Below are 21956 nucleotides of genomic sequence, written 5' to 3' on the forward strand. Positions count from 1 at the left end.
CACCAACCAACACACAAGAACCAGGTCCAAGGTTGAATTCTGTGGGGGATATGTGGGCCCAACCCCATGGATCTACAAATCCCACTGGTTAGCTTGAGAGTTGGGATGGTGATGGGCTGAGCTAGGCTTGACCATGGAACTCACAGATGCTCACTGGTACTGGGGCTGGGAACAAATGGGGCAGGTCCAGCTGCAGAACCCGCATGAACACCCTGAAACAGGGTGTAGGGTGGGCTGGGCCACACTAGCTCATACAAAGGCCAGGATGGATAGGACAGGCAATGTCGCGCATATGAGAGTTGAATGGGATGTGGGACAGACTGGACCAGTGTGCAGAACATACTGGCAAGTACGGGAACCAGGGAGGTGAGCCTGTGGGGGTCATTGTGGGTCGTTCCAACTAGACTGTAGCTCCCACTGGTTTGCGTGGGGGGCAGATGTGCGGTTGGCAGATCAGGCTGGACTATAACACCCCCATTGGTTTGTGTAGAAGACAAGCACGGAGACAACTGACCCAGCAACTGCGACTAACAGTGTACATGCGTAGGCCAATTTGGGCGATGGACTGTGCTGGGCCCTGTATTGGCATGCACACACAAGAATCTGATCTGGGATCACCTCAGATGAAGTTTCTCCCCAACTGAACTGCAGGACTCAGAACTCCAACCATGGAGGAAATTGCAGGTTCCATGATCTGATGAAGGAATGCATGTGTCAGAGCTGGGCCCCCTCAGTGGCTTAGATGGAGCAGTGGACAGCATATCCAGATACACATGGAGGATATGGCAGTACACTGGAGCCTGCAGAGGACACCTGGTACCACAATAGAAGATGGAGGACAGAACAAATCGATCAACTATCCCAGTCAACTGTTGGCAGTGAATATCTGGGCAAATGGAGATGCTAAGGTGGACTATGTCAGCCAGTGGATTCTGAAGAGATTTCATCGTGATTGGAGTGGCAAGATTGGCAGCAATACAGAATTGTTGAACTATCAAAATCACTTGAGCAGGACCCTCGGAGCATGCCCCACATCAGGGACCCTGGGATAATTGGAAGGCTTGGTGTAGCTTCTCTTATCTCTCCCCTCTCTCCAGATACAGGAAGGAAAAAAACATAATGCTCAAATAATGGTTTCACCCACTTTCCTCTAGCTTTTGACAATGTGCACCCTAATCAAATATGTAAAAATTATCAAAAATAAAATTTGTACAATTAAAAAAATAATAATAAAAGAAAGATACACATAGTCTCAGATAAGTGTGACACAAAGATATCTTCCATTAATTGGTTTATGCTTTGAATGTCTGCAGCAGCCACGATCGGAAACCAGGAGCCTCAAATTCCATCCAGACCTCCCAACATGGGTAGCAGGAACCCAGATGCTTGAGTCAGCATCTGCTGCCTCCCACGGTGTATGTGGGCAGGAAGCTGGGACAGGAGCAGAGGAACCAAGCACTCAGATACGGGACACGGGCAGGAAGCTGGAATGAGAAGTGGAGCTGAGACTCAAACCCAGCACACAGGCATTCCAAGGGAGCATCTTTTCCTGTCTTTTTTAAAGTAGTTGCTCTTACATAATTTTTTTCCTTTAAATTTTTTCGTAAAGGAATGGGAGAGAGAGAAAGATCTCTTTCCTTTGCTGGTGAACTCACCAAATACCCACAATAGCCAGAATTGAGACATACTTGAAGTTAAGAATTCCATCCAGGTCTCCCTTGCAGCTGTCAGGAATCCAAGCACTGTAGCCATTAACTGCTACCTTGTAGGGTGTGCATTCGCAGGAAGCGGGACTAGAGATGGGAGAGTCAGGAGCTGAACCAGGGATTCTGATAGAGCATGGGATTACCCCAAGTAGTGGCTTAGCTCTTGTGCTGTAAGGCCTGCCTTTCCAAGCGGTATGTTAACTGCTACATGAATTGTCTACCGCCACAGTCTATCTTTACATTTATTTATAATCCATACAGAATTCTATTTTTAAAATATATAACATACATAAATAAGTACTGTGAAATGAAAGTTGTAAATAAGGAAAGTAAATACTTTATCATATTCAAAATGCTATTAAATTTGGTTATTTATTTTTCCTAGAATAAATTTCTTATAAAATGCATTTTTCCTTCAACTATGTAGTTTTTTTTTTTAAGATTTATTTATTTCTATTGGAAAGGCAGAGTTATGGAGAGGAGAGAGAGAGAGAGGTTCATCCATCCACTGGTGTACTCCTCAAGTTGTTGCAACAGCTATAGCAGGGCCAGCAGCTTCTTCTGGGTCTCCCACACAAGTGCAGGGTCCCAAGGCTTTGGGCCATCCTCTACGCTTTCCCAGGTCACAGGCAGGGAGCTGGATAGGAAGAGGAGCAGCTGGGACACATACTGGTACCCATATGGGGTCTCAGTTGATGCAAGGTGAGGATTTAGCCACTAGGCCATCATCCCGGGCCCAGCTACAGAATTGTTCTACACTTTTTAAAAATGTTGATTTCTTAATGAATTCTATTATTTGTATAGGCTTTTCAATTTTTTAAGAGCTTTTGCCTCTTTTTAGGTATCTTTATTTCCACCTGCTTGTATGGCAAAGTAAGAGAGTGGTATCTACATGTCCACAACAGGGAGGGCTGGGCCAAAGACACTCAACCCAGTCTCCCTTGTGAGTGGAATGGACTCAAGCCACACCTGCTGCTTTCAAGGGCTAGCACCAGCAGCAAACTGGCATCAAAAGCAAAGTTGAAGCCTCAAACCCAGGTACTCGGACACGCAGTGCAGGCATCCCAACAGAGGTGGCCTTCACTGCTGCGTGAAACACCTTCCTGATTCCAAGTATTTTTGAAATGGAAAAACAAGAATCAAATCACAGCAGTATTTATCTTCTAACAGGTGCACAGGAAAATACAATGTACTGATTGAAAGCTATGCACATTTTCTCTAAAGTCTGAGTGTGTACAGCTGCAGGTAGAGCATCCGTAATGCAATGACTCCGAGTCCAGAAGGTTGCAACATCGGAGTTTGTTTGCAAAGACATGTCACCAGGGGAACTTTCGGTATCATGCGCAAACACGACTGACGCACGTGTGAACACTACCTTCAGGCTCCGTGCATAAGGCATCCAGGAAATACAAATGAATTCCGTGTTTACACTTAGGTCCCATCCCCAATATACATTTGTTATGCAAAGGTCACCGCCCCCCCTTTAAAAAAACCCGAACCTAGGTCCTATGCATGCAAGGTAAGTGGGAAAAAAATGCTACGAAATTTAAGAGTCGGCAAAATGAAGGTTCTCCAGCTACAATTATAGTTCCAGAATTGCCCTCTGCTTGACGGAGTGGTACAGGGGTGGGCATGGTGCCTGGCTAGGCTCCTTCTGGAAGCAGAGGTCCAGGCGGGGTGGCCCTGGGTTCAGCAAGCGCTCACTCCCACGGAAGCACACCCACCCACCCACCCACGGGCACCGGCCAGGCGGGGCACTCGGGGAGTGGGATGTGGGTGTCCCCGGGAGCACCCCTAGGAGACCTGGAGGCCAGGACTTCTCTCCTGTCTCTCGCTAATAGCGCATTCCAACTCTCTTCACGCCCAGGCCACTGCAGAATAGGCAGCCCCCGGCGTGGCGGACGGGCGGTCGTTCGAGAAGCAGCCCCGCACCGAGGGCGGCTAGGCGAGGCGTCCCTGACGACCACCGCGGTCACAAGACAGTCCTGCAAAGCTTTCATTATTTACTTATTTATTTAGCACTAGTCAACCACAGGAGCGCAAAAAAAACTATTAAAATTTGACAGACAAAACCCCCCCCCAAAACAGAACCTCAGCATCTTGCCCGGCTCCCGCGCGCGCACTTGCATCCGGGAGCCTCCCGGCCGCCCGCGGGAGCGCGCACGCCGGCCCGTCACGTCCCCGCGCGCGCCCCGCCGCACCCCCACCCCGCTCTGTGCGGCCCGCGCCGCCGCCGACGCGGCGCGCCTCGGGGCGGAAGTGAGGTCGGCGGCTCCCGGCGGTGGCTGCGCAGCGTCGGCGGGGTCGAGCGCGGGCTGCGGAGAGGCGGGCCGGGCCGGGCCGGGGCCGAGCGCGCGGGAGGCGGCGGAGACGCGGGGCCGGCGGGCGGCTCGGCGGCGCTCGTCCTGTCCGCTGTGTCCAGCCGCTGCTGTGCTGCCGGCCGCGGGGCCGGTGCGCGCGGGCTCCCTGAGGTCCAGGCCGTCGCGGTGGGCGCGGGCGGCGCGGTGAGTGCGGGCGGGGGCGTCCCGGTGGACCCCGTGCGGCGGGCGGCTCCTCCCGGGCCGCGGCGCTGCCTCGTCTTTGGTTATTTTTTGGGGGGCGGCAGCGCGGCCCGGCCGGAAGTGCGGCGCTTTGTGAGCCCGGGGCCCCCCGGGGGCGACGCCAAGGTCGGGCCGGCCGCGGCTCGGGGTGGCTCGCCCAGCCCCGGCCGCCGCCGCTTTGTGTCCCCCGCGGCTCGAGGGGGCGGGACCGGGTGCGTGCAGGTGTGCGGGCGGGTGGGTGGGCTGCGGCCCCGGCCGGCGGCTTCCCGGGTGCACGAATGCTCCAGGCCTGCTTAGAGGTCGCGCGGTGAGCGCCGAGCAGCAGACCGAGCATCCCCGCCCGCCCCCACCCCAGTTAAACCGGGGTGCCCGTGGGGGGCGTCCTTTCTCTAAGTCGGGTTTGGGATGTCCCTCCAACCGAGAAAAAATGAGTGCATTTGGCGGAAACCGAGCCGTCCTCCTCCGTGCGGCTTGGACAGAGGGAGGGAGGGAGGTACCATTAAATTGGGCTTCTGAAGATTTCTTTTTCCTTGGGAAAAGGACGTTTCCCTGGCACAGATTAGGTTAACTTTGGGGATAGGAAAAAAGAAGGTGGGGAGGATGGATGCGCATCTAGGGATTGCACGAGTTAATGTTTAATCTTTAGGATATTCGGGAGTGTTGCGGCTTGCGAGGAGCTTGGGAAAATGGAAGAGGCCTCTCGGTCCCCAGATTGAAATTCCGCAGTTATCTTTGTGTAATTTGAGATTTGTTTCCCAGATCTTACTGTGAAAAAGTTTGGCTTAATCTCTGGCAATATTACGGGTGCATTTTAAAACTTTGGTAGGCACAGGAATGTAGTGGCTTATTATTATTATTTTTATGTTGACAGCAGGGAGTTGGGTATTAAATACTGTGGTTCCTGAATGGGAAGTTACTGTGGCAGAAAATTTTTTTTTGAAGAGTTTCGTTTCTCTTGGTTTTCATATTGCGGACTTTGGTACAGCGTTTGCCCTTGTTGCTCGGGTTAAATTTTGGGGGGTGTGTGTGGCATGCAGGAAAGCTTTAGCAGGAGTTAACATTCGCTGAGATTGTGACGAAGCTAGTTAAGGGACTCGCTGGTGGCGCTGGCTGGAGGAGTTGGGGGCGGCTGGCGCTCCTGGGTTCTTAGTGTCCGCGGGATGAGCCGCGTAACTGCTGGGTTCTTCCTCGTTCCTTTGCAGTGGTCCGAGGATTGGGGCTGTGCGAGACCCCAGCTGCCACCACTGGCTGTGCCCTCCCCTTAGGTTTTGGCAAATTTGTTAAGTTTCGCTGTAGCACTGCTTTCAACCTGGTTTCATTTTAAGGTTAGATGGAATTCTGATGGCAAAGTTACTTGAATTCCAAACGAACTAAAGAGTTGTGTAATGCCCCACGGGTAGAGGATTAGAACTGGAAAAACATCTGAAGGGCTTTAAAAAAAAATGTTTTCACTTTTTACAGATTCTGCGGTTTAAAGGGAACATTCTGTCTGCTAGTCTTAGCAGCAGTACCGCGGTTGGAGGAATTTGGTTCTCACGTGTCTTTATCTTTGAAATCTAATTGTGCCGTTTAGAGTAATGAGTTCCTGCTGAGAATGTTTCCCTGTGAGCATTCTGAAGAGTATTGTGTATGTGCGTGCTCCTGAAAGGGGTAGGATGTAAGTCCCTTGATATTAAGATAACTGGACTTTTAGCATACTGTAATTAGTATGTTAGAAATCAAAAGTGATGAGCCTTTCATTTTTCAAGATTAAACTTTTCTGATTATTACTGGATTTTCAAGTTAAGGATTTTTGCTGTCATCTCTTTAAAGGTAAATCTGCATTTTTTTTTGATGTGGGTGTCAGCCTTTTTGTTTTTAAAAATTTTTATTTGTTTGAAAGGCAGAGTTACACTGGGAGGGAGAGATTTTCCATCTGCTGGTTTGCTCCCCAAAAGGCTTCAACGACTAGGGTTGGGCTATTCCTCTAGGTGTCCCACGTGGGTGCAAGGGGCCCAAGCTTTTGAACCATCCACCTGCTGCTTTCCTGGGCATGTTAGCAAAGAGGACCTAGACTGAAAGTGGTACAGCGACTTAAACCTGTGCCGGTACTGGTGCCTCAGGCATTGGCTGTGTTTATGTCACAATTCCAGTCCCTCAAATGGGAAACTTCTAGATGCCGCTTTAGCATTCGGGTTCAGTGGAAATTGATGGTCATTGGTTGTCCAGTAGCACGAGGATCCGAGACAGATTGCTGATGGTAGCTTTTTTTCTTTGTTTTTAAAAAGATTTGTTTATGGGCTCAGTGTGATAGCCTAGTGGTTAAATTCCTCGCCTTCAACGCGCTGGGATCCCATATGGGTGCAAGTTATAATCCCGGCAGCCCCGCTTCCCATCCAGCTCCCTGTCTGTGGCCTGGGAAGGTGGTTGAAGACGGCCCAAAGCCTTGGGTTCCTGCACCCGCATAGGAGACCTGGAAGAGGATGACCTGGCCCCTGGTTTGGGGTTGGTGCAGCTGTGGCCACTTGGGGAGTGAATCGTGGGATGGAAGATCTTCCTCTCTGTCTCTCCTCTGTATATTTGACTTTTCAATAAAAATAAGTAAATCTTCATAAAAAAGATTTGTATATGAAGATAGAGTTACCAGAGAGATGGAGAGAGAGTTCTCTTTTCCATCTGCTGGTTCAGTTCCCAAGGGCTGCATCCCCCCCGAGCTGGGCGAGGCTGAAGCCAGGAGCCTGGATGTCCATCTGGGTCTCCCTGTAGGCGCAGGGTCTCAGGTACTTGAACCATCTTCCACAGCGTTCCAAGCCTGTGAACAGGGAGCTGGCATGGAAGTAGTGTGAGCTGGATGTCTGTATTGGGGGTGGCAGTTTAACTGGCTAAACTACAGCACTGGCCCTGGGTTTTGTCTTTACTAACTTATTATACCAGTATTAAAATACGTCCCTATACCTAACATCTTGATGTAAAGATTATTACCTTTTTATTGCGCTTCCCATTTTTGTGGAAATATTTTAAATTACAGGTTTGTTATTTTCATCCTGACATATTTAATATATATGTCTGTAGTAACCACAATGCTGTTATCACATTTAACAAACTTATTTTGTATCATCTGAGACCCAGCCTTTATTTTGTTGTGTCCCAAATATTTTTAAAAAATCTTTTTAGCTTTTGCAAACAAAATCAGAATCCAAACAGAATTGACCTTTATGTTTGTCTTGTGGGAGAATACATCCTCCCCCCGCAACATCCTTTTCCAGACTATTGACATATTAAAGTCACTGTTCAGCTCAACTTTTGGATTAGTCTGATTGCGTCATGGTACCATTCAGTATCTTTCTCGAGCTTCGGTGTCTTCTGTAAACCGGGTAGACAGGATATAACAATAGATGATGCAAAATATTTGCAATTCCTTCTCCACTTTGCTATTTGTAGCAGTATGTCTTCTGTGACACTAGAAATTCATCCTAACGTCTCCTAAGGATGCACATGGTGTTGAGTACCTCTTCATTTAGGTCAGTAGGTGTCGTTGGCACAGCCGGGTCAGGTGCCGCCTGGGTCACCCACATCCTGTATGAGTGCCACTGGAGGTCCAGGCCATGGAGCTTCCTGCTGCTGTGTCCTGGGAGCCGGCAGTGCATGGCCCAGGGCCTGCCCCACCTCCTAGGACACCAGGGACGTTCTGGGCACCCGGCTTAGCCCCGGCTGCTGTGATGGCATTGGAGTGAGCCAGCGGGTGGAACGTACCTGTCATTCTACCTTTTAAGTAAGTAAATACGCTTTAGAAATTCTTGAAAGGTAAGTTTATATAAAAACAAGATCTGTGGGCTCAGGATCCAAGTCCACTAATCAAACAGGCGTGTTTAACAATTCTGAATTGTATTTTCAAGTAAATGGAGAGTCCCATGGTTTCTTTCCATCCCTCCCTTCCTTTCTTTCATAAGATTTATTTGTTTTTGTTGGAAAGTCAGATTTACAGAGAGAGAGAGAGCGCGCGAGCGCACACGCGCTTCCATCTGCTGGTTCACTCCCTAGGAGGCCGCGATGGCCAGAGCTGAGCTGATCTGAAGCCAGGGTTCCAAGGGGACCATCCTCTACTGCTTTCCAAGGCCACAGGCAGAGAGCTGGAAAGGAAGTGGAGCAGCCAGGTTCAGGATAAGAACCAGCACCCATACAGGATCCCAGCGCATGCAAAGTGAGGACTTTAGCCGTTAGGCTATTGTGCTGGGCCCATCCATGGTTTCTGTTGGGTAGTTTCTCAGTTGCTCAGGAACAACTGAGAAGACATTTATGAGGCAACTGTGTGAGCTGTGGGGAGATGGTGCACACCTTGGGCTCCTGCTCTTGGAGAATTCTCATCATTTGAACAAGTAACTCCTAAGGAACGTTTTGGCATTTAGCATGGCTGATATGTTACTGGTTTGGTTTCAGCAGAGCAAATCCTTTTGTCAAATTCAAGAGGGAGCTGTAATTTGTTTCTTCAGTTCTGTTATACTCTGTCCACCCATAATTTTGAATTCATTACAGCTTTAAGAAACACCCCTGAGAAAGATAAAAAAAAATGTTTTCAGAAAATATAAGTTCTGGGTAGTTTGAACTTAACAGTATTTGGAATTCAGATCGGGTTCTGTAAAGTTGTTACATGCCAAGTCAGGTCATGGTGGAGGGAGAGCCTTTTGGTGTTCAGTGCACCAATTGGGTTTTTGCAGTTCACACTATGATGGATTATGCTGTAATAAAAGCTTATGTGATATTTTTGGTGTAGTCATGTCTTAATCTCCCTTAGTAATATACCTAAAGCTTTCCTGAACCGCTCGGCTGTTTGTAAGCTTCGTTGCCTTACCAGAAACCAGCTCCTGTGTCAACCCACAATTAAGGGTCCTCGCTTGATGGTTGTGGCCCAGTCTGTTTCTGTGATGGATCGCTGATTCCTTGCAGTGGCTTCAGCTCCAGCAGAACCTGCTTGCCTACTATTACGGTCTACCCTGCATCTTCCCATATCTTGCTGATTGGAAATACTACCCTTTGTAATGACGTTCTTCCTGTCCGTTTCTCCCTTTCCTGGTTGGATTCTTGCTCTCCCAGCTCAACCCTTAGGATACTTATTCTCTAATGACTCTTAACATTCTGTCCTTGTAATCCCATTGTTGGTGGATTTTTGTCTTCGTTAGAACTCGAGGCCTGTACTGTCTAGCGTAGTAGCTGTCATCCACGTGTGACTGTTCGGTTACTATATTTGGACAGCACACACATAGGTTTCCAAAGGGACTGTGCTTTTACTCTTTGGTTTTTCTGTGGCCTTTGCATAGCACTTTGCTTGTTTTGAATTCAACTGAGAAAGTAAAATTAGGTTTTGGCACAGAAAAGAGAAACCGGGTTTGGAAAGCATTCGCTTCTCAAGGGATAGTAGTTGAACGAGGGAAGTAGATGAAAATACCTACCTCTGCAGGTCCTATGTTGTAATCTGCCAAGAATGGGTTATAACGTGCAGAGCAGAGATTGGCAGTGGCCAGTTTGTTTATCCCTGAATTGTAGCGTGAAGCAGTTGGTTCTCCTGCTTGCTTGCTGTCCTGTCCTTGTCTCCCTGCTCAGGTCTACTCGAACCATTCGAGGTGTATCTCCCTAGCATTGTGTCTGTCAAACGGAAGTAGACTGAAGCTGAGGCAGCTCACTTCTGGCAGGTGACTGATTGAGTCTTAACACGTCACTGTAGCTGTTATCAGTTTCGTCATCTGACTTTTAAAAATCAACAAAAATGTTGAACAGTTGGTCAGGTGACCTGTGAGCTAATCGCCTGCACTGCCAGTTGGTCCTTCAGATTGGAGCTTGTTTACAGGGCTTGAGCCCCCACTGTTAGTCTGTGCTGACCTGCTGGGCTGGTGCACTCTCTCAGCTGACCCCGTGTGCTGAAGCGGGAAGGCTTTGACTGTGTTGTCTTGTGGTGGGGCTTGCTACCTCCTGTGCTGGAAGGTCTGCAGGCTCCTGTCTTAACACCACGTGTGGCTGTTGGTGCTGAACTGGGCAGAGTGCGTGTTCCCTGCTCACCTGGGTACTTTCCCGTTGAGGATGTGAGGAAAGGGGACACTAAATAGGTAGATAAGTACACATTTTATGTCTTTCAATTTTTTTCCAGTAGATAATTTTTTAGAGCATAATCAAGCAGAAAATAGACTTCCTGCATGCTCCCTGCCCCCTCACTTGCCTGCTTTTGTTTTACTGGTCACCTTAATCCTTCCAGCCACATCTGGGAGTGAATGACTTGTCCAGTGAGGAATAGTGAGCACTCACCCCTTAAGAATACAGGGGCGGGCCCAGCGCAGTAGCCTAGCAGGGAGCTGGATGGAAAATGGAGCAGCTGGGACATGAACCAGTGCCTGCATAGGATCCTGGTGCATGCAAGACAAGGATTTAGCCACTGAGCGATTGTGCTGGGACCCCATACCCTGCTTTTTCACTTAACATTGCTTTGTTTATGTGGTTTTTTAAAAAATGTTTATGTATTTAAAAAATAAGAGTGACAGAAGAGATAGCTGTTCCAAGTACGGATTCATTCACTGCATGCCCACGTGGATGGCAGGGGCTGTAGCACTTCAGCCAACATGTCCTGTTTTCTAGGTACGTTAGCTGCAAACAGATGCTGGCGTCCAGGTGGCAGGTTAATACACTGCTCTACAGTGTGCATCCCATTCTTGTGATGTTAAGAAAGGAGCTACTTGATTAAATCACTGTGTTATAGTTTCTTTCCCATTTTTAGGGTTTTACGCACATGTAAAAAAGAAGCCACCCAGTATTTCGTGCTCTGGATACATTTTGGTTTTTACACTTACCCTTCTGTTACAAGGATGTTTAGGTTATTTGTAGAATGTTCACCGCTAGCTTCTGATGGACTGAAGAGAATGGAGTTTGGGCACTGTTGGGACACTGCACCCCCGTGTTGCCTGCTGGCTGGGGCGGCATGAAGTGCGGGTGGGCCGCCGGGAGGAGTCCTGCTCCCTGTGCTTTTGAGGCTGTTACTGCAGGAAAATCTAAGAGCAAAGTAAGTGACTAAATCACTTTTCTTTCTCTTCTAGTACTTGAAATCATGAATCCTGTTTATAGCCCTGGATCTTCTGGGGTTCCCTATGCAAATGCCAAAGGAATTGGTTATCCAGGTAAGTAAGTAAAAACCTTGTTTTCATTACTGACCTTTGAGCACTTGGAATAGTTCATTATCACTTAAGAATGCTTCCAAAAGACAGTCCAGGTTACAGTGGCTTAGGTGAGTGTGGAGAGGAAGAGCAGTAGGACGGGCTCCCTCCTGGGGTCAGCTGCACTTCCTGGTGTGGCTGTGCTGCTTACAGGCCCCTCGCCTCCCCTTAGGCTCTATAGGCAGCAGCCTCACTACCTACCCTGCTGGGAAGCGCAGTGGGGCTGGCTCCTAGGGTTTGTCCCAAGTGACTTCACCCTCCACACAAGGTCAAGGAGGGAATTCTAAATGATGAACACAGGCCTGAACCACGTTCCTCACCTTCAGTGGAGCCAAATCACATTCTTCATCCTTGGTGGAATCAGCTAGCTGATTGGTCAAAGACTCCATGCAAATAATGATCACTTGTTATGTTAAAATTTCATTGTGGATTTTGGTGATACAGTAAAGAGGTAACACTAAAACCTCGGTGCCAAGCAACTTTAAAAAAACGGAGTAATACATCTTACACATGTATAATTGAACTTGCAGGAGAGAACTTTGTGGCGCTAAATAAGAAAATGATGTGAAACTTAGCACATTTGGCCATTGAGCTAATGTTGTGTTTGTTCTGGAGATATTTAGGGTCTATGGATTTTAACGGCTTACGTCTGGACTGAAAGTGAAGCTTGTAAAGCTGGGCTTGTGCCCCTAGAGGGTGGTACTGCCAAAGAAGAGACAGATTCAGCTGCCCATTCACTTCCCACAAGGACGTGTGTCTGCTTGGGCTCCTGATGGGAGAATCTTTCCTAGGAGTGTGTGACTATTCAGGGGTGTTTGGAGCTCTGGTTTTATTACTTGCACTTCCCAGGGAGCCAGAAGTGGAGGGACTGTCGTTAGGGAGTAGTTTCCAGGCTGCACGAATCCTGAAGCCCCTGGCAGCAGCAAGTGAGGAACTGTGCTGGAAGCAGATCCTCAGCCTAGGTTGCGTGGGAACTTGCCACGAAATGCTGCCTGCTAGCCTGCAGAGTCATCCTAAAACACGGCAAGCTGGCCTTTGGCGAGGAAGCAGCAGCTGCGACAGACTGCAGGAACAACCATCGGGTGGGAACCATGTCACAAGACCAGGGTAGAAAGACTGCAAGTGTGAAAAATGGAGAGTGTAAGAAAGGAAGTAGATGTTGGGGGTAAAAGTGAACCCACTGGAACCTAAATGAAAAACATTTGGACAGAGTTCAGATGAATCTGCAGAAACAGCATTGCTGAGCAGACATGCAGACTGATGTAAGGAAAGCGGGAAGACAGCCAAGTTCAGCTGTTTGAGGAGAATGAAGAGTTCTCAAAGAGCTGAATAGAGCAACCGGAAGAGAAGGTGTTCGTTTCAGAACGAATTGATGAACAGTGATTTAGTGATGAGACCTGCTGTTTTTAAAATTTGAACAAAATGTGAAATAGCTGAAGGTGGTCCTGAGTGAATCTGGAGCCCGGGCAGCAGCCAGAAAGCCGAGATGTGAGTGTGTGATTGTTGGGTGCTAGACAGCAGCCTGCGAGTGCTGAGGCAGGTGCATGTTTTCCCGGACTCTGCTTAGTACACACTGTGGAGGGCTGGGTTACAGCTGCTGTCGTCTGCGGATCATACATGTGCTCAGCTCTGCCTTGGTGGATCCCCGGGGTAATGTGTTTAAATAAAGCTTAAAATGGGCTGAATCAGGCTTGCCCTGAGGACTCCAGTTGGTTGACTCCCCCTTTGTCAAGAGACTTGGAGCGAAGCACTTCCATATATTTTGTTGTCTTAAGATTACATTAAAAGACAATTTAAATAAGTTCTTTATGTTTGTCTTTTGTTTTGGTTTTAGAGTTTGAATTTTTAAAAATTTATTTGAGGGCCCAACGTGATAGCCTAGTGGTTAAAGTCCTCGCCTTGCATGTGCCAGAATCCCATATGGGTGCCGGTTAATGTCCCTGCTGCTCCACTTCCCATCCAGCTCCCTGCTTGTGGCCTGGGAAAGCAGTCGAGGATGGCCCAAAGCCTTGGGTTGCTGCACCCGCATGGTAGACCTGGAGGAAGTTCCTGGCTCCTGACTTCGGATTTGTACAGCACTGGCCGTTGCGGCCACTTGGGGAGCGCATCATCGGACAGAAGATCTTCCTCTCTGTCTCTCCTCCCTGTATATCTGACTTTGCAATAAAAATAAATAATTAAAAAGTTTAAAAATTTTATTTGAGAGACAGATGAATGATCCATGGATTTCCTTCCCAGATGTCGGAGCCGGGGGTTTGGCCTTTGATCCGGATCTCCCACAGGAGCAGGCTGGCACAGTCCCCACTGCCTGCCAGGGTCCGCATTCCTGGGCACCCCAGTGCGGGATGTGAGCTTCTTGACTGCCGTCTTAGCTGCTGGCTGCACTCTCAGCCTAGTGCCGAGCCTGCGCTCCTCTCAAAGACACTTTGTCCTCAGTTGCAGTGAGGTAGTTACTGGCACAATTGGGTTTATAAAATACCTACCTACCGGCATTTTCTCATTGATATCACAAGGTTTTGTTTATTTTATCTTCTTGCCTTTTATTCAATTTTCCTTCTGTTTAAAATACATTTAATACTATTTTATTGTTCTTTTTAGTGGTTACTATAAAGATCACATTTTAAAATGCTTTTCATTTTTTGTCATCACTACCTTGCCTTGAGGTGCTCCTGTTTTTGGTGAACAGTTTGTTGTATTAAGTCAGACATGAGTTGTTGTCATCACCACACACTGGCTTCTCTACTTGCGTGTTTCTGGGGTCACTTGCTGTCATCTGTTGGCAGTCCTCAGCAAGTGACCTTGTGGCTACTTTATTCCCATCTCTGTGTTGCAGGCCGTATCTCTCTTTTGTGTATTTTTAAGGACAGTTGTCATTGCAGACAGTGTCCAAGAGGACCTAATCACAATTTGATCATACCCGCAAAGATCAGGTCGGGCAGCAGCTCCTGGTGATGATGCTTGAGCTAGAGAAGGTCGCCCATGGCCAGGCTCAGTCCCCTTGGTTTGCTGTGCTGGCTTTGTCAGTCTGGCTTACTCTACAAAACCCTTTTCTCTTACAGATCTTTAACTCTGCCTCTTAAGTACCTGACTAGCATGGGAAATTGCTTAACATTTCCATGGTTTTTGGTTTTCATCTGTTAGGGTAGCTTTAGGATTTGGCATATATTGTAAAGAGGATTACAGCTAGGTTTGAAGCTTCCTGCAGACCCGGATTTTTTTAATCAGCCTCTGATCATGGCCGCCTGATTACAGAAGACCTAGGTCTATCCATCCTCTCGCTGGCTAAATCTTTTTACAAGACTTTTAAAGATTTACTTGTATTGGAAAGGCACATTTACACAGAGAAGGAGAGATAGATAGACAGATTTTCCATCTGTTGGTTCACTCCCCAGATAGCTATAACGGCTGGGGCTGAGCTGATCCGAAGCAAGGCGCCTCTTCCAAGTCTCCACATGGATGCAGGGTCTCAAGGCTTTGGCCCGTCCTCTGTTGCTTTTCCAGGCCACAAGCAGGGAGCTGGATCAGAAGTGGAGTAACTGGGACATAACTTGGTGCCCATGTGGAATGTCTATGCTTGGAGGTGAAGGATTAAGCAGTTGAGCCATTGTGCTGTCCCTGAATTGCTGTATTCTAATTTCTCCTTCATTACATGAAAGGTTGAAGGACACTGGGATGGAATTAGGAGAGCAGGCATTCTTTGTGAGGCTAATCCTTGTGACAAGTCAAGGTTAAGAACAGTATTAGTTGGAGAGAGCCTCAGACTAGAACAGCCTTTTACTGAAGTCTGAACCTGCTTTGAGCACTGAGGGTCAAGGCCTGGCTGTTGGGGGCAGCCTGCATTAGGCAGAAACTGTCTGGAGGACAGGTGATGCTGCTGGGGAGCTCTTGGCCCACAGTCTCCTCTTTGCTGAACAGGAAGATCTTTCTGGAAAAGAGCTGCAAAGTAGTGTGTTTCAAGAATCACTGCATGAAAGTCCAGACTAGCCTTGTTCTTTGTAATTTTTGTTCATAATTTTTGCTGCATAACTGTTCCTCTCATGGGCTTTTCACAGTTTATTGTCCCCTTTTTCTTTTGGTGGCTCTTTGGATGATTTTGTAGGGATGTTGAGCATCCCTTTCTGGAAATCTGAAAGCTTGTGTTTTGCTATCCATCGTGGATATGCTAAGTCTAGTTTCTTAAGGGCTTTCTAAAATTCTTTCCGACATGCTCGGGGTTTTTGCTTTGACATTGTTACAAATTCATTGAGCAAAACAAAAGCTAGTGAAATATGTTAATGTGCAGAACAGAAACAGAACATTAAAATTGTATCTCTTGCTGTCCATTAGATTGTCATGTGATGATATGAAGTAGGAAGCGTTGATCCTGCTGTAATTGATGACGAAAGCGAAAGCATTGAGCCTGAAAGTTGTTAACGAGTTTTAAAAAAAACCAAACCCTGAATGTTCCCAAGTCTGAGTAAAAAAAAAAAGATTTAATTTTATTTGCTTGAAAGATGGAGAATCTTCCTCTGTTGGTTTACTCTTGAAATGGCTAGAACGGCCTAGACCAGAACCAGGAGTTTCATCTGGGTCTGTCAGGTTCTTGGCCATTGTCCACTGCTTTCCCAGACACATTCGCAGGGAACTGGATCGAAAACTGAACAATCAGGACTCGAACTGGTTACCCATATGGAATACTGATGTTGCAATCGGTGGCTTAATGGGTATGCCACAACACTGATTTTTAACAGTGAAACTACTTAGAAATGTATTCAAACTACTTGCGATATCTTAGTTCATTTTGTGTTGCCATAACCAAATAGGACTAGGTACGGATTTATTTAGCTCACAGGTTTGGAAGCTGAAAGTCCATTGTGGCACAGCTGCATCTGCCTGGCTTTTGTTGAGGGCCTCATGGAGTAAAAACTTAGGAACATGGGGAATTAATGGTGGAGAGAGGAAGAGACCCACTTTTTATGACATGGTGGTTTCACAGCAAAGAATGCACTCTTGTGAAAGCCCCATTTATCATCTGTGTGAGGGCAGAGCCTCTGTGAGCCGAACAGTTCGGGATGGTCCTATAGCCTTTCAGCTCTGACCTGGGGAATCACATTCATTTTCAGTATATTTAAAAGGTGGGGAGATCACAGGTACACATGAGGCATGCTTAGGGGTAGAGTGGGTCAAGAGGGGAAAGGTGGGAGAGGGAAATATTTCCGTCTTCCATTCTGTGTCCTTGGGAAGGCGAGTGGTTTGATGATACCACCCATTGGCCCCTGTGTGCTGAAGGAATCGTTTGGTTGATAGGTAGGTGGGATTTGCAAAGAGCAGGAAGAATGTGGCTTCTAGTTCATGGCCTTAAGCTGGCTACTCACCTGTTCCATTTCATTTCCGACTCTTCACCTAAGGGTTGCTGAAGGGTACAGTTTTATCATGTTTTCTCTAGTACTTCTTGCCAATTAGGGGAACAGGGTTTGCCTGTCCCGGGTTTAGAACTCTTTCACTTGTCTAGTGCACCCTTCTCACGAGCCAAAGAAGTTCCACTCGGTGCCCATTGGCTGTGTCCCCTCATCTTGTTCATTACTCTGAGATGTTGTTGGCTTCTTTGCGCAGGAGTTAGCCGTGTAGGCACTAAGGCCAGACCACACGCCCACGGACTCTGGTCCCTGAGATGTGAGTTCGCCGTGAGATGAAGTTATGTGCTGCTTGCTAAGGTCAAAAGCCATTGATGGTCTTCCTGTCACAGCCGAGGCTGCAGCCTGCCCAGGGAGTCCAGGCACAGTGGCTGTTTAGGCCCGTGGCCCTGCCCAACCCTGGCCGTGGTTTTTGTGCACACTGGTGGGTACAGTGGCTGGCTTGCTAAGGCCTGGGGCTTCAGCTCTGCCCACATCATAAGACCTCATTGGAGGGGGTGAGCCAGTCTTAGGCCCAGCCCCCAATCCTCCATTTGCAGCTTGTTGTGAATCTGCCCTCTGACCCCTCCACCCCCACCAAAGAGTTAGTTGGCTACTCTGCTGGCACGCTGGTATAGTGAACACAGAGTTGGCGTGAACCAGGCCCAGAGTGCCAGCCAGCTTTTGGCTGCTTTTCTCCCATCAGTGTAACACTTGTGGGTACAAGGAAACCTGGGCAGTTGCCTGCAGCTGGAGGTGGGGACAAAGATCACATTGCAGTGTGAGTTTCAGAGGGAGAAAAACCTCATCTGAATCAGATACAGGCATCTGAGCTGCATCACAGCAGCTCCAGAGGGAACTGCAGCAGTTCCAGAGGCCACTCGTCCCTTGCTCTACTCAAGGTAGAGCCTCTGGGAACCGTGGGGTCCATAGAACTCCTGTGGAAAGCCACTGCTCTGGTCTTCACAGTGACCATTTTCCAGTCTGCTTCAAGTGGAATCTGCATTTTATGTCCACAGTGAATAGATTTGATAAAACATTTGACCGTCACACACTGTTGTCTGATTAAGGCATTTGGGAGAGTGAGAATCCAGGAGCAAGCCCAAAATAACTTCTGCTGAGGGGAAGGGTCAGTTCAAGAAGCGAGGACAGCACTCGGAGTGACCTGAGTTGGTGAATGCGGGCCAGGCACGGGCAGAGGGATTCCAGGGCACTGGCAGCACTGACTGAGGACGGATGGAAGGGAAGGGCTTTATTCAGACTCTTTGATTAGAACTGCGCCTGGGGTTTGCATTGTAGCACAGTGAGTTAAGCTGTAGCTTGCACTCCATGTGAGATTGCCACTTTTTTTTTTAAGATTTATGTATTTTTTCTTGCAAAATTACATTTACAGAGAGAAGCAGAGACAGAGAAATGCTGGTTCACTTCCCAAGTGGCTGCAATGGCTATAACTGACCTGATCCGAAGCCAGGAGCTTCTTCTGGATCTCCCATGCAGGTGTAGGGTCCTAAGGCTTTGGATTGTTGTTGACTGCTTTCCCAAGTCACAATTAGGGTGTTGGATTGGAAGTGGAGCAGCTGGGATACAAACTGGTGCCCATATGGGATCCTGACGTGTGCAAAGCGAGGACTTTAGCCGCTAGGCTACTGCACTGGGCCCCAGAATGCTATTTTGAATCCTGGTTGCTTCTAGTTTCTGCTAAGGTGCCTGCTGAGACAGTGGAAGATGGGATGGCCCAGCTGCTTGGGCTCCTGCCATCCCTGTGGGAGACCCAGATGGAGTTCCTGGCTTCTGGCTTCAGCCACTGCCCCTGTTTGGGGACTTAATGGGTCTCTCACTCTACCTTTCAAATGAGAGAATCTTGGCTATTGTTACGCTGCCTTCACAGTTGCTGAAGATTATGCCACCACCTTGAGTACCCTGGTCAGGGTGTCCTCAAAGATGCCTTTCTTTGAGCCTCTACAGTGGTTTCCTTAAAGACAGCTGTTCACTTTAAACTGTATTTCCAGGTGAGGGAAGTTAGAACTTTTGTAGTAGTCAAGACTTGGGCCATCTTGTTGGCTGTGTGCCCTCAACAGCTTTCTAATGCCCAGCTGCCACTGTGAGCCAGGGTCCGGCAGACAGGGAGTGGGGCCTCGCCACTCTTTGCGTCCTGAGAGAGCTGACAAAGTGATGGAGACCCTCTGTGTATGCACACATGGCAGTCTTATTTGATGTTTCTATTATGTTCATGTTAGGAACTGTCAGTGGCTTGGTTTAGCCTAAAGGGTTTCTTGTTTATGTTAACAAAGATTATCTTGTGTGTCTGGTGCAGTGGGTTAGGCTAATTCTCTCTCTCTCTCTAATTCTGCCTTTCATAAAAAGATCATCTTGCACAAGGATCATTATTTGTGATTGCACGTGTGTGTTTGAAGTTTAATGACATTTGCAACTTGAGTGTGTGATTGACCATCTTTTTTCCTAATATTTTTTATTGTAAAGTAAGATTTACAGAGAGAATGAGAGACAGAGAGAGAAAGGTCTTCCATCCGCTGTTTCACTCTCTTAGTGGTCACAATGACCAGAGCTGAGCCAATCCAAAGCCAGGAGGCAGGATCCTCCTCTGGGTCTCCTGTGTGGGTGCAGGATCCCAAGGCTTTGGGCCATCTGCTACTGCTTTCCTAGGCCACAAGCAGGGAGCTGGATGGGAAGTGAAGCAGCTGGGACATCACCTGGAGCCCATATGGGATCCCAGTGGTTCCAAGGTGAGAACTTTAGCCACTAGGTTACCGTGCTGAGCCCATGACTGAGCATCTTGAATTATGGAAATTGTGATTAGAATTTCAGAATGTAGCAAAAACTAGAGTGGGTGAGGGTTGGTTGAGCTAGCCGCAGTACTAGCTGGCAGAGGCTGGCACTTGGAGCTAATTCTGTCAAGTCTGATGCCAGAACTACCTGGAGAGTGCATAATCTGGGAGTGAGTGTGGCCTAGAAGGGAAATAGTGGGCACCTCCATCGGGGCTACCACTCTCATTGGACAGCACGAACACCAGGACAGGGGCAGGGGTGGCTGGACAGAAGGGCACCTGTCAGTAGGTGTGGGCTGGATAGTAGGTTGGTTGGGTTGTGCTGGGCTTCAATGCCCATCAACACGTGCCAGAGCTAAACAGGATGCGGGACAGACTTGACAAGCCTGCGGTGTGTACTGGCAACCATGGGAACCAGGGTAGGGGGCAAAACTGGTGGGGGTTATGGGGAGTCGCCCCAACCAGGCTGCAGCTCCAATCGGTTTGCGTGAGGACCGAGTATGAAGTGGGCAGGATTGAACTGGACTACAACACCCATTGGTTCACGAGGAAGACAGGGCTGGAAACAGAACGAACCCAGTATTCCCAACGACCAGCATGAGCATAAGCTGATTGGTGTGACGGACGGTGTCGGACTCTGTACTAGCAAGAATCAGGCCTGGGATCATCTCAGACGAAGTTTCTTTGGAGATCCCTCCAACTGAACTGCTTATCTTAGAACCCCAACCATGAAGAGACTGTTAGCCAGTGGATTCTGAATAGGGTTCATTGCGATTGGAACTGAGAGATTGGCAGCAATCCAGAACTGATGAACTATCAAAACTGTATGAGCAGGACCCTCAGAGCGCGCCTCCAGTTGGTGATCTGGGATGGGTGGGAGGTTGGGTGGGGCTTTTCCCTTTGTTTTTTCCCTGACCCCAGATACAGGGTAAAATGATATTGCTGTGGAAACAATGGTATTACCCACTTTTACCCTGTAACCCTTGACACTTTGTTCCCTAATAAACTAAGTAAGATTATTTAAAAAAAAAAAAAAAAGAATTTCAGAATGTGGGGGCCCAGCATGGTGACTTAGTGGCTAAATCCTCACCTTGGAAGTGCCGGGATAGCATATGGGCACCAATTTGTGTTCCAGCTGCTGCTCTTCCCATCCAGCTCCCTACTTATGGTCTGGGAAGCCTTGGGACCCTGTACGCTCATGGGAGATGTAGAGGAAACTGCTGGCTTTGGATCAGCTCAGCTCCAGCTGTTGGCACCACGTGGGGAGTGAGCCAGTGGATGGAAGGTCTTTCCTTGAATCTTCTCTCTGTATAACATGCCTCTCCGATAAAAATAAAATAATTATTTAAAAAAATTTCAGAATGTGAAAAAGCCCAAAGTGAGTTTAGAAGTTTTTAAACAGTGCCTTAGAATTTAAAAAAAATTACTAGCCTTTTAAAATATGTGTCTTTTAAAGTTGTACTTATTTTATTGCAAGAGAGAGATACCAAGATTCCATCCATCCGTTGATTTCACTCCCTACATGGCTGCAATGGCTGAAGCCAGGCCAGTGTAGCCAGGAGCCTGGAGCTTCTTCTAGGTCATCCTAGGACTGCTGAGTGGGCCCTGCTCTGCTGCGTTCCTAAGTCTATTAACAGGGAGCTGGATGAGAAGTAGAGCAGCTGGGAACTGAACTGGCACCTGTTCAGGCAGTGGCTTAACTGCCATGCCTTAGTTGTCAGCCCTATTTTTTTCTATCTTTTAAATAAAAATATGCCACTTAGAAGGGCCCGGAAGGAACACCTGGCTCCTGATGGGCTCGGCTCTGGCCATTGTGTCCATTCAGGGAGTGAACTAGTAGGTGGAAGATTTCTGTCTCTCCTTATTTTCTCTGTAATTTTGATTTTCAAGTAAAATGGGTAAATCTTTTAAAAACCAAACACTTTTTGCTGTTTGTTAGCATCAGCAAAAACAGGCGTTTGGATGTCAGCTAGGTTTGGATCCCCATTTCTTCCTTACGACGTTCAGTGAAGGCCGTGAAACAGGAGCTGGCAGGTGAGGCCTTTAGCATTGGTAACTGCTCTGTTGAGTAACAGCTCACATAGTCTGAGGAGTTTTTGAATCCAGCTTGAGGGTTAGTTTATTTAATTGTGATTCTGGCTGTGCTGCGGGTGTGTGTGTGTGTGTGTGTGTGTGTGTCTTCTTTGAGTCCTTCCCCCCCTTTTTTGGTGTTTATTGTTTTTTATTTATGTGAGAGGCAGAATGGCATAAAGATGTTTTCCAGCTGCTGGTTCACTCCTTAGCTGGGGCTCGCTGGGCTGGAGCCAGGATGTGGAAGCTGCAGCCGGGTCTCATGTATGTGGCATAACCCAGGCGCTTGACCCAGCATCTGCTGTCTTCC

The 21956-nt window shown here is 47.9% G+C and overlaps 1 protein-coding gene across 3 annotated transcripts in view; it reads left to right on the top strand.

Annotated features, from left to right (window-relative positions):
• Positions 1-3926: 3926 nt before the first annotated feature.
• The window catches only part of FAM168B (family with sequence similarity 168 member B), a 33057-nt gene continuing 15027 nt past the window's right edge, over positions 3927-21956 (top strand). The window contains exons 1-2 of one of the 3 annotated variants that reach the window (XM_058664376.1): positions 3927-4210; positions 11302-11382. In XM_058664376.1, coding sequence (XP_058520359.1) covers positions 11313-11382 — 70 coding nt within the window. In that variant the 5' untranslated portion in view covers positions 3927-4210; positions 11302-11312. Of the gene's footprint in view, positions 4211-4523; positions 4554-11301; positions 11383-21956 lie in introns of those variants that run through there. The other 2 variants (XM_058664379.1, XM_058664377.1) reach the window with 2 other exon arrangements.

This window comes from Ochotona princeps, chromosome 5 (genome assembly GCF_030435755.1).
Source record: "Ochotona princeps isolate mOchPri1 chromosome 5, mOchPri1.hap1, whole genome shotgun sequence".
Lineage (NCBI taxonomy): Eukaryota > Metazoa > Chordata > Mammalia > Lagomorpha > Ochotonidae > Ochotona > Ochotona princeps.